This window comes from Thamnophis elegans, chromosome 3 (assembly GCF_009769535.1).
Source record: "Thamnophis elegans isolate rThaEle1 chromosome 3, rThaEle1.pri, whole genome shotgun sequence".
Taxonomy (NCBI): domain Eukaryota; kingdom Metazoa; phylum Chordata; class Lepidosauria; order Squamata; family Colubridae; genus Thamnophis; species Thamnophis elegans.
The window spans coordinates 138706071-138721562 of record NC_045543.1 but is presented as its reverse complement, the minus strand read 5'-3'; the positions used below and the strand labels follow the sequence as shown (position 1 = coordinate 138721562).

General features: G+C 42.5%; 1 protein-coding gene across 1 annotated transcript in view; it reads right to left on the bottom strand.

The window, feature by feature from the left end:
• The window catches only part of LOC116506258 (unconventional myosin-Vb-like), a 276128-nt gene that overhangs the window by 22565 nt on the left and 238071 nt on the right, over positions 1-15492 (bottom strand). The window contains 3 exon segments of the mRNA XM_032213906.1: positions 4702-4858; positions 10467-10678; positions 14314-14428. Coding sequence (XP_032069797.1) covers positions 4702-4858; positions 10467-10678; positions 14314-14428 — 484 coding nt within the window.

Sequence of the window (15492 nt, the reverse complement as noted above, 5' to 3'; positions counted from 1 at the left end):
AGAAACAGAGGGTATCAATGAAACAAGTGACGTACACTACAAGTTATGCCTTTAAATAGGTAAAGATGAAATATTATATGTAGTCCAGGAATTTTCCTGTTAGGTAATACATTTAAATAATGCCAAAAGTAAAGGAAGACAAGGCTAAACGTTATGGGACAATAGTGCCTCGCTAAGTTAACATTTGAGCTTTCCTATATATTATAACTGGATACCTGTGCTTTGCAATGAATCTATGTGATCGGGCTATGCAGGAGAAATTCAGATCACAATCTGTTGGCTCAATGATGGTTGGTGAACGAACACATAAGGGAATATCGCTCCCGCCGCCTTGAGTCCAGAAGCTGTTCCAAGATGGAAGGCGTAGACATTTTGGTGAGATACCAATGTTTAGTACTGTAAGGAGCTCCAGACCGCTCCTGAGTGAAGGAGTGGAACATCTGCCAGTTTGAATGAGGTAACGGAATGTGAGGCAACTGGCAATTGAACAGAGTTCTTTTCAGGTGGGGAGGGGGAGGTAGTCTAACTCCTTAGCATCAGAGCATATTAATTACTGTATAAGAAATACTAATGATCTGATGATCATGTTGAAAAATTCTTTTTAGCGAGCACCAAGAAGCCAAGAGGAATATACGTGCCAAATTTCAAGTTTGTAGGCTTTTCATTTCTGGATATTTCGTGATGAGTGAGTGATTTGGCTTTATATATATATATAGATTTCCCCAGACTATATAGACATTCACAGGTAACCCATCAGGGATTAATTACAGCAAATACTTCCAATAATGTTCTCTCAACTTCTCCTTATTTTCAAACACTTATAGATTGCTAAATTACGAAAACTCTAAGCGTTCAATGTTGGAGATCATCTGAATTCAGCAAGGGTCCCTCATTAGTATTGAAATTATTCCAAGAAGTTAAGTAGCAGAATGCCTCATTAGAAAGAAGTAAATGGTTATAATGCAGTTAGTGGATGCAGAACAGATTGCCCTGGTATCAGTGAATGCTTCCCTAGCTTCATTAGATGCATTCACTCAGAAATACATGGACATCACGAAAAACATCTTTCATTTAAACTATTTGTCAGGAGAAAGACTGACAGCAAGTTCCTTTGTCTTTAAACACTGTGATTCATTAACTAAGCACATCCAGATGAAATAGATACTGAGACAAGAAGTAGAGATTTTCCCATCCTGCCCATCCTCTCTTCTTCCTTAGATTGTGCCAAGTGTGAAGAATCAGGACTATACATAGCATTCCTGGGGCAAGAGGCTGACTCTGTAAACGCTTAGAGGGGGCTGTAAAGCACTGTGAAGCGGTATGTAAGTCTTAAGTGCTACTGCTGTTCCAATTAAGATGATCTGTTGTTCATGCCTATGCACAGAAATTTAGCCAACTAACTAAATTGATGCTAGATAAGAGTCAACAGAATTCAAGAGAGGTTGGATTTAGACCATTTGTGGGAATGCAAGGACTCTAGGCTGATTACTTGCTTAACTCCCCACAGGCTCTTCTGCTCTTCTCCTACAGGTTGGCCCGAGTGGTCAAACAGCTAATAGTTGCAAAAAATTGTGCAGCATCTCAACACATAATGAATTAGAACCCAATTCAAATAGTCAAATCAGTGAATAAAGAATAAATCAATATTGCTAATGATATTAAATTAAAACAGGAATAAAAATACAAAGAAGCCATTCAGTCTCTAAGAACCTGCCAAAGAAGCCAACTCTTGACAGTTAAACATACCCATAGGGTGGGGGGGGGGTGGGGGGGAGGGACCATTTGGAACTCAATGGAGAGACTTATGGAAGAAGCTAGACAATCATTACAAAGCTCTGCTTCTATTCTGGGCTGAGAAAGTGTGGAGCATCTACTCCCAGATGTAATAAACCTCTTCGGGAAGTCCTAAAGATATCTGGCCTCAAGTTCAACTTGTTTTATGGGTTATTACAACCTCTTGAGTTTTACTCAGAAACCTACTGAAAGTCAAGGCGGGTTCCTACAGCTTGGATACTGTCAGTTAATTCGCTTTGACCAGGAGCGAGAGGGTCTGTTGCTTTTTAACCCTATTGCGATTTTTGGGTAATCTTCAAGGCCAGCCCAGGTATATCACACTGACATATCTGATCTAGAGGTAACAAGGGTTTGTGAGTTACTATTCTTAGAACTCTGCCCTCACCTGTCAAGCAACCAATCTATCTAGCTCTTAGCAACAGGCTACCCTTTGCATGCTAAGAAACACTGGATATAGCCTGTTGAGTTTGTCACTAGTTAATCTTCAAGAGCAGTTTGAAAGTTACTTCAAGAAAATAAAACCTTGTACTCCCTGGACAGGATGACATCATTTGAGAATTTCAAAAGGGACCTCTAAATTATAGGATTAATACCAAGGTCGTGCTCAGGTTTTATATATGGGACGAATGGCTGACTTTCCAGATTAATTACCAACAAAAGAGGAAGAGATATCTCAAACCATGGAAGCTGATGGAGAAGACATCTATCTAAGACTTTGACAGGAGCTGCTACTAAGGCTTGAGAACATTGGGCCCCGATGCACCTACTCCTGGACTCCAGTGTATCTCATTTTGAGATGTCGATTTTGTTACTAATCTTATACAATTAGAGAATGAAGACTAAGAGATGCCTCACAGAAAACACGTTGTGTTTTGAACTTTGACATTACAACCGAGTGTGAAGTGATTTTTGCTAGCTCTGAATAAAGTCAAGACATAATCCAGATGAGGTATAAGAAGGTTAAATTACACTTGAAGACAACAGGAATTCAGAAGCAAAATTTTACGCAGGACCTGAAGACATTATAAAGACAGATTGAACATTTTTAAAAGTGATGATGATGCTCTGGTTAGCATTGTTGAGGCCCTCAGAATCCTTATCTATCTTTAACATAATGATTTTTTTTTTGCTGTTTGCAACTAGAGTCCAACTTGAATTAAAGGGAAAAAGTGGCAGATGTTATTGGCCAATAACTATACTAACACCTATCTGCTCCTTTTCAGCAGTTGTTTTAGAGTATTTGTTTTAATCTGTTTTACTATATTTGTGATTGACTGTGAAATACTAAACAAAACCACGACAACAAAGATATGCAAAATCATATAGGTACAATCTCTGGTTCACAGTACAAAGGATGAACTCCCTTAATTTCCTTCACAAGGAAAATTAACTACCGTATTTTTGAGTATAAGACGCACAGGAGTATAAGACACACCAAGGTTTTGAACAGGAAAAATTTTTAAAAAAGTTTTTTGCACTCTGCAAACCTCCCAAAAAATGACCCTTTTTTGCAAAACACGGCCATTGTTTTTTCCAAAAAAAGGGCATGAACAGCCTTTAGGAAGCTATAGAGTGCTCTTGGGGCTGGGGGGAGCAAAAACAGGCCATTTTTCACTCATTTCTGCCATCCCCAGCCCCCAGGAGCTCTCTGAAAGCCTTCTATGCCAAATCCATTTCTGCAAAGGGGCGCGGTTTCGGGAGGCCAAAAATGCTGTATTCAGTGTATAAGACACACCCAGATTTTCAGCCTCTTTTTTGAGGGGAAAAGGTGAATCTTATACTCCAAAAATACAGTAAATATCCAGCACTTTATATGTTGGCATGTACCCAAGAACTTGCTTCACACACTAAAGATTATACAGGTGATCCTTGACTTACGACAATTGGTGACTGGAATTTCAGTCATAAGTCAAGCACCCACATGACTAGACCTAATTTTATGACTGTTTTACAATGGTTGTTGAGCGATTTACGTGGTCGTAGGTCTGAATCCATTCACCCGAATGAGGGTTTTTGTCATTTTTTTAAAAAAAATCAAACCCATGAAGAACGGTTGCAGGAATTGGGTATGTTTAGTTTAACGAAAAGAAGGATTAGGGGAGACACGATACCAATGTTCAATACCTCAGGGGTTGCCCAAAGAAGAGGGAGTCAAACTATTCTCCAAGCATCTGAGGGCAGGACAAGAAGCAATGGGTGGAAACTCATCAAGGAGAGAAGTACTTGGAACTAAGGAGAAATTTCCTGACAGTAGAACAATTAATCAATGATACAGCTTGCCTCCAGAAGTTGTGAATGCCCCAACACTGGACGTTTTTGTGAAGATGTTGGATAACCATTTGTCTGGTGGTGTAGGGTTTCCTGCCTAGGCAGTGGGTTGGACTAGAAGACCTCCAAGGTCCTTTCTGTTATTCTATTCTATTCCATGGTACATGACTGCAGGATACTTCAACAAGTTGTTAAATTGAGCTGGTCACCAAGTGCCCAAAATTCAGTCATGTGATCATTAATCAGATTGCATAGGGCTGCACAATATTAGGCATCCTTGGTGGTCTCAGAGCTTGGTTTTTTTTCTTGCAGACATTTCATTACCGAAACTAATGATGCACTAATGATGTTACCTAGTTGGGTAATGAAACATCTACAAGAAAACCAGCCCAGAGAGCACCAAGGACCCCCTCATTGCAACCCTGAGCTACAAATACCCTTCTTTATTTGCACAACATTTTACGATGGCCAGAAGTCTCTTTATGAGACCTTTCTGTAGGCCCAATTCCAAATGGTCGATTTAATGATTGGTCATAAGTCAAGGATGACTTGTATCCGACTTCCATGAAGCATGCATCAGAATAAAAAAAGGATTACTGAAATATTTGTGTGTCTGGAGTCAAAGTCAAGGAAACGAACCTTTTGATAGTTCTTCCTAACGAACATCCTCGGTGTGAAGGACTGGATCGTGATAGCTGCTTGACGGATGGCTTGGTAGGCCCGGCGTATCCTTAACATTCGATATTGTTTCTGGAAAATAATGGCCGCTCTTGTTTTCCTTAGATGATCCGCCAATCTGCAGAAGAGTGAGGGGGGGGATAAAGGTTTAGCAACGATAAATAAGAAGAACAACACAAACCGATTGTTCCTAATAGAAGTGCTCCTGTACCGATTTTATGTTACTCTGCTGTTCTTTCTTCCAGGGTGTTGTTTTTTTTATTTAACTCCATCCTGGTTTCCAACAAAGACTCAACAATTGTTGGCGATGGATTGTGAATGGACATTTTTTGCAGAAGTGAATTATTGCCCACCATTCCTTTAAGTGTGCTGTTGCCTCCTTCATGTGCCTTAGTTTTGACAATAAGTCAATAGTGGCCCCAAGTGCATAAAGCCATAACGGTTAATTAAAAAAAACAACCACAATTTCCACTTCATTTATTTATTTGTTTCACTTCCTATTTCTTTCTCTGGAAGCTCAAAGCAATATACTCAGGGGTGAAATTCAGCAGTTCTGGAGAACCGGTAGCGGGAATTTAGAGTAGTTTGGAGAACCGGCAAATACCACCTCTGGCTGGCCTCAGAGTGGGGTGGGAATGGAGATTTTGCAGTATCCTTCCCCTGAGTGGGTTGAATGGGGTTTTTGCAGTGTCCTTCCCCCAGGAGTGGGTAGGAATGGAGATTTTTGCAGTATCCTGCCCCCAGGAGTGGGGTAGGAATGGAGATTTTGCAGTATCCTGCTCCAGAAGTGGGGTAGGAATGGAGATTTTGCAGTATCCTTCCCCCAGGAGTGGGGTGGGAATGGAGATTTTGCAGTATCCTTCCCCCAGGAGTGGGGTAGGAATGGAGATTTTGCAGTATCCTGCCCCCAGAAGTGGGGTAGGAATGGAGATTTTGCAGTATCCTTCCCCCAGGAGTGGGGTGGGAATGGAGATTTTGCAGTATCCTTCCCCCAGGAGGGGGTAGGAATGGAGATTTTGCAGTATCCTGCCCCCAGGAGTGGGGTAGGAATGGAGATTTTGCAGTATCCTGCCCCCAGAAGTGGGGTAGGAATGGAGATTTTGCAATATCCTTCCCCCCAGGAGTGGGGTGGGAATGGAGATTTTGCAGTATCCTTCCCCCAGGAGTGGGGTAGGAATGGACTATTTTGCAATATCCTTCCCCCAGGAGTGGGGTAGGAATGGAGATTTTGCAGTATCCTGCCCCCAGAAGTGGGGTAGGAATGGAGATTTTGCAGTATCCTTCCCCAGGAGTGGGAGTAGGAATGGAGATTTTGCATTATCCTTCCCCTGGAATGCGGAGGGAATGGAGATTTTGCATTATCCTTCCCCTGCCATGCCTATCAAGTCACGCCCACCAAGCCACACCATGCCCATCAAGCCACGCCCACAGAACCAGTAGCAAAAAAAATTGAATTTCACCACTGGTCATAAGTCACTTTTTCAGTGTCGTTTTGTAATGTGAACGGTCACTAAATGAACTGTTGTAAGACGTACACTACCTGCAGCTCATAAAGTAATTGTAGATGCAGATAGTAGAATCTTCAGTCTACCGGTGTGAAACAATAAAGCCCTCAGCTTGGAAAGCTTGCCACATATCATTCTTGGCTTAGGGCCTGGCATGAGAAGCCTATGGGTAGATTGGGCGAAGGGTCAGATACTGGTTCAATGCTATCCAGCGAGTGAAGATTTGAATCCAGGCTTTCCTGGGATGAATGCAACACTGAGCATTGCACCACACTGATCTGCATAGGTTTTCTCATTCTTTTAGAAATGGATGGCTCTCCATTTCTTTTTAAAAAATGTTTTTACGCCTCTCTGAATATTTTCACACCACTGCTTGTACCATTTCAAATTAATTCTGGACAAGTTTTGATCTCACAGCCTCATCTATTGTATTAATTAATTAATTAATATATCCTGCCTTTATTATTTTTACAAATAACTCAGGCGGCGAACATATCCAACACGCTTGCCTCCTCCTATTTTCTCCGCAACTACAGCCCTGTGAGATGGGTTGGGTTGAGAGAGAGTGACGGGCCCAAAGTCACCCAGCTGGATTTCATGGCTAAGGCGCAGTGGTGGGATACGTGCCTGCTGGGAGCACCAGGTACCGTTCTAGTATGGTGCTCTGGAGGGCCCACCCACCCTCCCTGCTTGCATTTGAGCCGATCGGGGCTTTTCACGCACATGCACGAAGTGTACAGCGCCTGCACGACACTCCGCCGAGTAGCTGGAGCGTTACGGGCGTGCTGCGGCGCGTGGACGTGGTGGACGCCAGGCCCCGTTACAACGTACTGGTTGCAATGGGATCCAGAACCCACTACTGCTAAGGCAGGAGTAGAACTCCCAGTCTCCTGGTGATTGGCCCAAAGTCATTTAATTGGCTTTCATGCTACGGAAGGACTTGAACTCCCATCTCCTGGTGATTGGCCCAAAGTCACCCAGTTGCCTTCCAAGCCTAAGGTGGATCTAGAACTCCCAGTCTCCTGGTGATTGGCCCAAAGTCACACACCTGGATTTCATGTCTAAGGTGGATCTAGAACTCCCAGTCTCCTGGTGATTGGCCCAAAGTCACCCAACTGGCTTTCACGTCTAAGGTGGATCTACAACTCCCAGTGTCCTGGTGATTGGCCAAAGTCACCCAACTGGCTTTCATGTCTAAGGTGGGAGTAGAACTCCCAGTCTCCTGGTGATTGGCTCAAAGTCACCCAGCTGAATTGATGGCTAAGGCAGAGCTTGAACTCACTGTCTCCCGCTTTCTAGCCTAATGCCTTAATTATTAGATCAAACACTGAATTAATAAAAATGGCCGTCTCACTGAAGATGTTTTCCTTTGAGTTGCTCGGGCTCTACAAAGTTTGTGGAGAATTCGTTTATTCTGTCAGTGGAAGGTTTTACTATTTCAACCCTATTTTCTAGGCTCAGAAGAACCATTATCCTCCATCACTACATCCAATAAAGCTTTATTACATTTTGTCTGACTGTATCTCTCCCACACCAATTTAGCCACGACAGTAACATTCATCCTGGTCTCAATTTTAGTGGAAAATATCTAGTTAGGTGTGACTGGACTCAATGTTACAACATTTTCTTGCAGCAACCATTAAACAAATGCTGCAGTCATTAAGTGAATGCTGCAGTCATTAAACGAATCCATTTGACCCAATGACTGATTTTTTTTTTAGTCAGAAATCAGAATAATTGACTTCAGGAGGAAGAGAGATGTACATTTACCATTGTACATAAATGGCGGCGGTGGAGAGGGTTGGTGGTTTTAATTTCTGGGCATTTATCTCTCGGAGGACCTCTCATGGACTATGAATGCTAACAAGCTTGCGAAGAAGGCACGGAAGAGGCTGTACTTCCGAGAATGCTCGGGAAGATTAATCTATCTCAGCATCTACTTCTGTCCTACTATCGCAGCACCATTGAATGTGTCCTGACATACGGCATTCTTGCATGGTATGGGAACAGCTCTGCAGCGGACAAAAAAGCTCTCCAGAGAATCATTAAAACTGCCCAGAATATCACCGGGCTCTTCACATCTTGCTGTTTGAGGAAGTTGCATAACATTCTCAGAGACTCTTCCCATCCTGCTTACAATCTTTTAGACTGTTGCCTCCTGGCAGAAGATACAGAACAATTAAACCTCGGACCACACGTCTTCTGAATGGCTTTTGTCCCAGAGCTATAGTTGCACTCAACAATGAACTAAATGAGACCGCCTGCTGCCAATTACCTCCAATAGATCGATCAGATCCCACAGATTAGGCCTCCTCTGAATTCCATCCGCCGGCCAATGCCGGCTGGCGACTACCCGGAGGAGAGCTTTCTCTGTGGCTGCTCCGACCCTCTGGAACGAGCTCCCCGTGGAGATTCGAACCCTCACCACCCTCCAGGCCTTCCGCAAAGCCCTTAAAACCTGGCTATTCCGACAGGCCTGGGGCTAAAGAGCTTCTGCCCCCCTCCTCGAATGGTATGGTTGTTGTGTGTTTTAAATTGTGTACTGTTATGTTTGCCTTTTTATCCCCTGTCTGTACCCCTTTCCCTGAGTGAATTGTGACACACCCACATGGTCACATGACCACCAAGCCATGCCTACCCAGATGGTCATTAGGGCAGAGACTGGTTGTTAAATTATTTGAATCCCACCACTGGTCGTGGCCCATAGGCTGGGGAACCCCTGCGCAGGCGAATGGTAACAAGGAACTCAGAAAATCTTGAAAGATTTAAACATTTCTACTTATCTTTTTTACAAATGACCTTCTTTGCGTACTTTCCATCACAGCAACTGTCAATTGTTTTTCCCCAATGCACCAGGACAAGGATATGAGCTGAAAACTATGACTGGGGGCCTTAGCAATTTATTCTATTTCCTTTGTGGTAGGGTGAGCATAAAGAGAATTTTATTACTCTAGTACCTGTGGCAGTTCAGGAGAGCAGGACACTGAATAATATTCTCTGCGCTTTCAATTTTTATCACCAGGTACAAAAGTCTTGCAGGTCATGGTTTCATATGTTGTTAAAAACAAATTTTATATAATAATTGTAAAAAAATAACCTTTTTTGTTCTTTCTTTTATTCTGTTGTAAGTTTGGGATTGGGGTAACAGTAGTAACTGGGGTTTTATGTTAGGTGGAATCCTGAAAAGAAATGCCATAGAACAGTGACGGTGAACTTTTTCGGCACCTAATGCCGAAACCAGGACGCACATGCACACACCGGAGCCCAGAAACCCAAAGACCAACTGGCCGGTGTGCATGCACGTGCTGGCCAACTGGTCTTCGGGTTTCCAGTGTGCGCATGTGCGTCGGCCAGCTAGCCTTCCGGTTGCGGGTGCACACTGGAAACCAGACCAGCTAGTGACGGCGCGCATGCCTAAAGAGAGGGCTCTGCATGTCACCTCTGGCACATGTGCCATAGGTTCGCCATCACGGCCATAGAAATTGCCTGTATCCCAGGCCGTTTCCCAATTTATGAATGAAATAGCTTACCATTAAAGGAAGAAAATAGTTTAATATATGCTAGTGAAATTATTGATTCTGCTTTATCAGATGTGCTCAAGGAAAGCTAGATAGCTATCCGTCTGAATGGTTTTTAAATGTGTATTCCTGTACATATTGTACAGGAATTGGACTCAAGGACTAAATGGTCTTTAAGCTCTCTTATACAATTCACAGAGTTCATATATCTACAGTATTTTTCGGAGTATAAGACACACCAGAATATAAGACGCACCAAGATTTTGAAGAGACAAATTAAAAAAAAAGTTTTTGCACTCCCAAAAATGGCCCCTTTTTTTTGCAAAAATGGGGCCTGTTTTTTGTCAAAAAAGGGACATGCCTAGTGTTTAGGAGCTTATAGAGTGCTCCTGGAGGCTGGGGCAGGGACGAGCAAAAAACGACCTGTTTTCGCTCATTATTGCCCTTCCCAACCTCCAGGAAGACTCTGGAAGCCTCCTAAAGGCTATGCACAGCAATTTTTGCAAAGAGGGCAGGATTTGGGGAAGCCAAAAATGCTGTATTCGGTGTATAAGACGTACCCAGATTTTCACTCTCTTTTTGAGGGAAAAGCCCAGTATCTTAAGCAGTAAGCTGCTGTGGTGCTCCATTTATGCTAGGCGAAGAAATGCCCACATTTCTAGCAAGCAAATTCTCCTGGGAGAAATGTTCGCTTGATGCTTACCTGCGTGCCAAATATCCTCGGGTGAACCTCTGGATACTTAAAGCTGCCTCCCTGGTTTTCCTGTACTTCCTTCTCTGCATCCAGCCACGCACGGTCTTCTGTATCATGATGGTGGCAGCCCGGAACTTATCTGCCCGCAATTTTTCCAAGTAGGCCACCTGGCCAGCACGGAAAAAGATCTTCGTACGTCCAAACTGAAACTGGTCAGGATCCTTGGAAAAGTATAAAAGGAAAACCAATAATTTTTAAAACCATTTCTTCCTTCCTTCCTTCTCCCTAGTTTCCCTCCCTCCCTCCTGTTCTGACCAAGAAGCAGCCTCCTTGTCCTGGCAAAAAAACTCTTTTTATTAATTTACTGTGAATTCCTCTCATTCGCATCCAGCAAAGTCTTTCAAGGGTGAATTTACAGTCACAGACTTATCTGGCTTGGAGAGCTGACAGGCCAGATATCTGCAGAATTTGGAAAGGATCCTCTGAGAGTCACGAAACAATTAAACAAATTAATTGTCTCCTGAAAACTCCCCTCCTCTTTTGCTCCTCTTTTATTTTCCCTGGGAGGGGCCAATCATCGTCCACCTGTGGCCTTACTCCCATGTTGACCCTTGTTCCTTAGCTGTTCCTTTCGTCTGACAACTTTGGGCAGGTGCACACTAGAAACAGGCTCCAGCTGTTGGTCTGCCCCATGTCCGACTCGGAGGCAGCCGATAATTGTCAGACGGCCCCATCTCTGCCTCTGATGCAGAGCCCTCATCAGAGTCTTTTCCAGACTCCAGGACTGGCCCATGTTGCTCCCCAATCTCCTCACTGTCCGAATCTGCTGCCAGCTTGCTTGCTTCCTTCCTTCCTACCCTCCCTCCGTTCCTCCCTCTCCTTCCACCAAATTTGAGCATACCGTTGTTTAGTGCAATATGTGGCCTAGTCAAGTGTTTTGCTTGGCTGCATCATATACAAATAAAATATGGTAGAACAAATAAGAGGTATCCAAGTTGGCACAAAGTATGGTTAAAATAGGAACATGATGATGGGCAAATATTTTTTCAGTAAGGAGCAGAATTCAGCTATATTAAAGGATCCTCACATACTGCAAACTCTTCCCACAGCCTAGAGTTCGATCTTGACCAGCTCAAGGTTGACTGGAGCTTCTATTCTTCCGAGATCAGTAAAATAAGGACCCAGATTGTTGGGGCCAATATGTAATAATGCTTTTACATTGTAAACCACCCAGATAGTGTTATAAAGCACTATTTGGCAATATGGTATATGCTGCTTTAACTGCTGCGGATAGGAAGGCACCACAGAGAGTGATCAATTCGGCACAACAAACCATTGGTTGGCCCCTAACACCACTGGATGACATTGCCAGGTCTCGTTTCAGCAAAGTAAAGAAGATACTTAGGGATCAGCGGTGGGTTTCACTTATTTTTACCACTGGTCTGCCATGCACACACTCACTTTACACACATACGCACCTTCTGCACATGCGCCCGGCCATCTATACATGCGCTTTGCTTGGGGATGTGCCTTCCATGCATGTACCTGGCCTCAAAAACGTGGCTAAATGGATGGCATAGAGCCGGGTGGGGTGGGGTTGGGTCCCACCGGGCCCACCCACAATCTCCGTTACCGGTTCACCTGAACCGGTCTGAACCAGCTGAATACCACCTCTATTAGGGATGATTCACACCCTGGCCAGTGTCCCTTTTCACTTTTATCATCAGATGGAAGACACTGAAGTATAGCCAGCGAGACAAACAGATTTAAAAACAACTTCTACCCACGGGCTGTCAGACTCATAAACACAAACGCAATCACAATCATTCCATGTACAGTACATATGGAAATGTATGACTATTTTTTTCTCCCCCAATTATTGTATAAGAATTCTTTTCTATACTATTCATATTGTCTTGTATTTTTTTTGTTATGGATTACACCAGTAGATGCTAAACCAATTTCGTTGTATACATGATGTACAATGACAATAAAGGCTTATAATAATAATAATAATACGACTGACAGGCACTTGGCCTACAACACACCTGACATAACAATAGTTGAAAAGAAAAAAGTTTGGTTCATTGACATTGCAGTACCTGGTGATGCGCAAATTGAAGATAAGCAGCAAGAAAAAAATCACAAAGTACTAAGACTTGCAAATTCAGCGACTGTTGAAAAATAAATTGTGTGTTGCCCGAATTGTAATTGGAGCCCTTGGAGCAATACCTAAAGGGCTACCTCGCTATTTGGAAATTCTAAATTTATTGGACTTGAACATTTTGCTACAAAAAACTACCCTACTTGGAACAGCTTATATCCTCCGACCTTACCTTTACAGTTCCTAGGTCCTTGGTTAGGACTTGGAACTGTGGAGCTACCAACCAGCCCCAAGGCTGTGAATCTCACCAAAGATTAACCACATAATAATAACTTGGAACAGCTTATATCCTCCAACGTTGCCTTAAGAGTTCCTAGATCCTTGGTAGTTGTTGAGATGTTAACAACAACAACAACAATAATAATCCCCTCCGAGGAGCTTTACCTTGTCGTGGTGGAGGGGCTAATGACCCTAAGGGATATGCTGAACAGGTACAACCATATCAGACAGGTCTTAGGTGAAGGGCCAGACAAAATTTGCTACACAACCCATTCAAATATGGTGAATACAAAAAAAGAATGAAATTTATGCCAGCTGAACCGTCGCCCGGATTAACAAGGGTTCCGTTGGATGCTATGGCCCCTGGGCATTCTGCGCAAAATGAGCTACAGGGCTCAGCTCCCTCTGCTAGGCAACCAGGGCATGGAGCTGACAAGCTACTGGAAGAAAAAGTGAAAAAGCGAAAAATCTGGACTAGGGAAGAAAACATCTCTATTATGAAGCTTACTATCAGTCTGAGCCAGCAAAACATGGATTTCAAAAAAGAATGTATCAGATTTGGAAGGTGAACCACACGGACTGGGATATCAGTGAACAAAGGCTAATGGACCAAGGACGTGTAATTCTAAGCCACAAATTTTTCACTACAGCAGAATTAATAGGAATCGAAGAGAAAGCAACTAATGGTCTGAGTATATCAACAAAGAAGAGTAATAACATCAAGAATGATTTGCAGACTCAAAAGCAAACTGAGGAAGAAAAGGAGGAAGAGGATGCTGAAATGGATGAAGATAAAGAACAAGGAAGCACTGAAGAACAAACACCAACAGATATTGCTCAATTAACTGAGAAAATAAAGTATCAAATACAAGATGCTGAAAGAACATGTTTGCCAAAGCGGAACCAAGTGAACCGGAAAGAATTGAGAAAGGTACTAAAAAAGGTCAATGAGGCTGTACAAACCATTCAAACCGCTACATTAGTTGTAACAAACCAGCTGATGTATGCAGCAGCCTTCATAACCACCAAAGAATTGGGTTTGAAAATACAAAAGAACCAAAGAGGCAAGAAGAGGAAGCCTAAATGGAAAATTCGGTTGGAATTGAAGATAAAAAAAATTTGTGGAGACTTGAGCAACTTGAAGAACCTAAGGCAAGGTCAGCTAAAGAACGAGCAGTAATAAAGATTCTTCCAGACATGTTAGTAATTCCATTGATCCCACCATTCTCTGGACTATATCATTCATATAGTACAAAGCACCTGAAAAATCTTTGCAACTTATTCAAAACCATTTTTTTTGAATAAGTTTTGAATTGATTTTGAATAAGTTGCAAAGATTTTTCAGGTTCTTTGGATATAGTTAAATGGAGAGGTAGAATTGTGGATTTAGGACTATAAGTGATGCTGGATTATGTGCCAACCTGATTGATTGATTGGTTGATCTAATAATGTACAGTAGCTCTGACATCTTACCTTAATTAGACTTTCCAATAACGTTTTACAAATCAATGTCTTGTCGTTCTTTTTCGAAATACTTTTGTCTTTCATAAGCACTCGATACCGATTCAAGAAGTCATGGTAGGTCCACCTAAAGAAAATGACGATAAATCCAGAAATCAGTGGGGAGCCATTAAATCAAACAAGTGAGTGGTGCAGCCTTCTTTGATGTTGAGTGCTAAAAACTGACAGCAAAACTGTTATTATACACCCTAAAATGTATTTAATAATTTGGAAAATTGGTATAGTGATCAAGGAGAATATGTGTAGATCAGAGTTGAAATGAGGGGTCCTCGGTGCTCTCTGAGCTTGGTTGTTTTCTTGCAGACGTTTCATTATTCAAAAGTGCATCATTAGTGCTGATGACGTTACTTAGTTGGGTAATGAAAAGTCTGCAACAAAACAACCAAGCTGTCAGGGTTCCAAATATCATGCAGAATTAAATCAGAGTCCAAGGCAGATCTACCCTTAAGGTTCCAATTTAATAAGACAGACATGTTGGCATCATGCTATGGATCCCAATACTGGAAATGACATCACAATTCCACCCAGTTAAAAGTTCGTGATCTTGTCCCCACACCCACAATCCATCACATGGTCCAATCTTCTTCTTCCACGCTGGCCTCCACACCCAGCTGCTTCCGGTCAGGTGTGAAAGTACAGAGACAAAAGATGACCTTGAGCTTCTAGTAAAGAATGAAAACAATAACACATTCCACAATCCTACTCCTTCTATTCCCCCCTCCCATCAACTATACTAAAGAAACAGCATAATGAAATAAGAGAAAGTGTGGCAGGCCAAAATTCTAAAAGGAATATAATTGCAGGCCTGACACAAGCTCAGAGACCACCAAGGACCCCTCAAAAAAAATGCTATAGCTGCCGATATTGTGCATACTTGTGGGTGGCTCACAATACTTAGAAAGACAATATAAACACTCATAACTGAGTAAAACAATAGTCTAGGGGGAAAAAAACAAGAACTCAGGCACCACGTAAGACTTTCATAAGATACACATTTCTTTTCTTTTTTTAACAAAAAGAACTCTTTTAATTGCATTGTTTAAAATGTATAAAGGTAAAGTTCCCCTCCACATAAGTGCCAGTTATTCCAGACTCTATGGGGTGGTAATCATCTCCGTTTCAAAGCTGAAG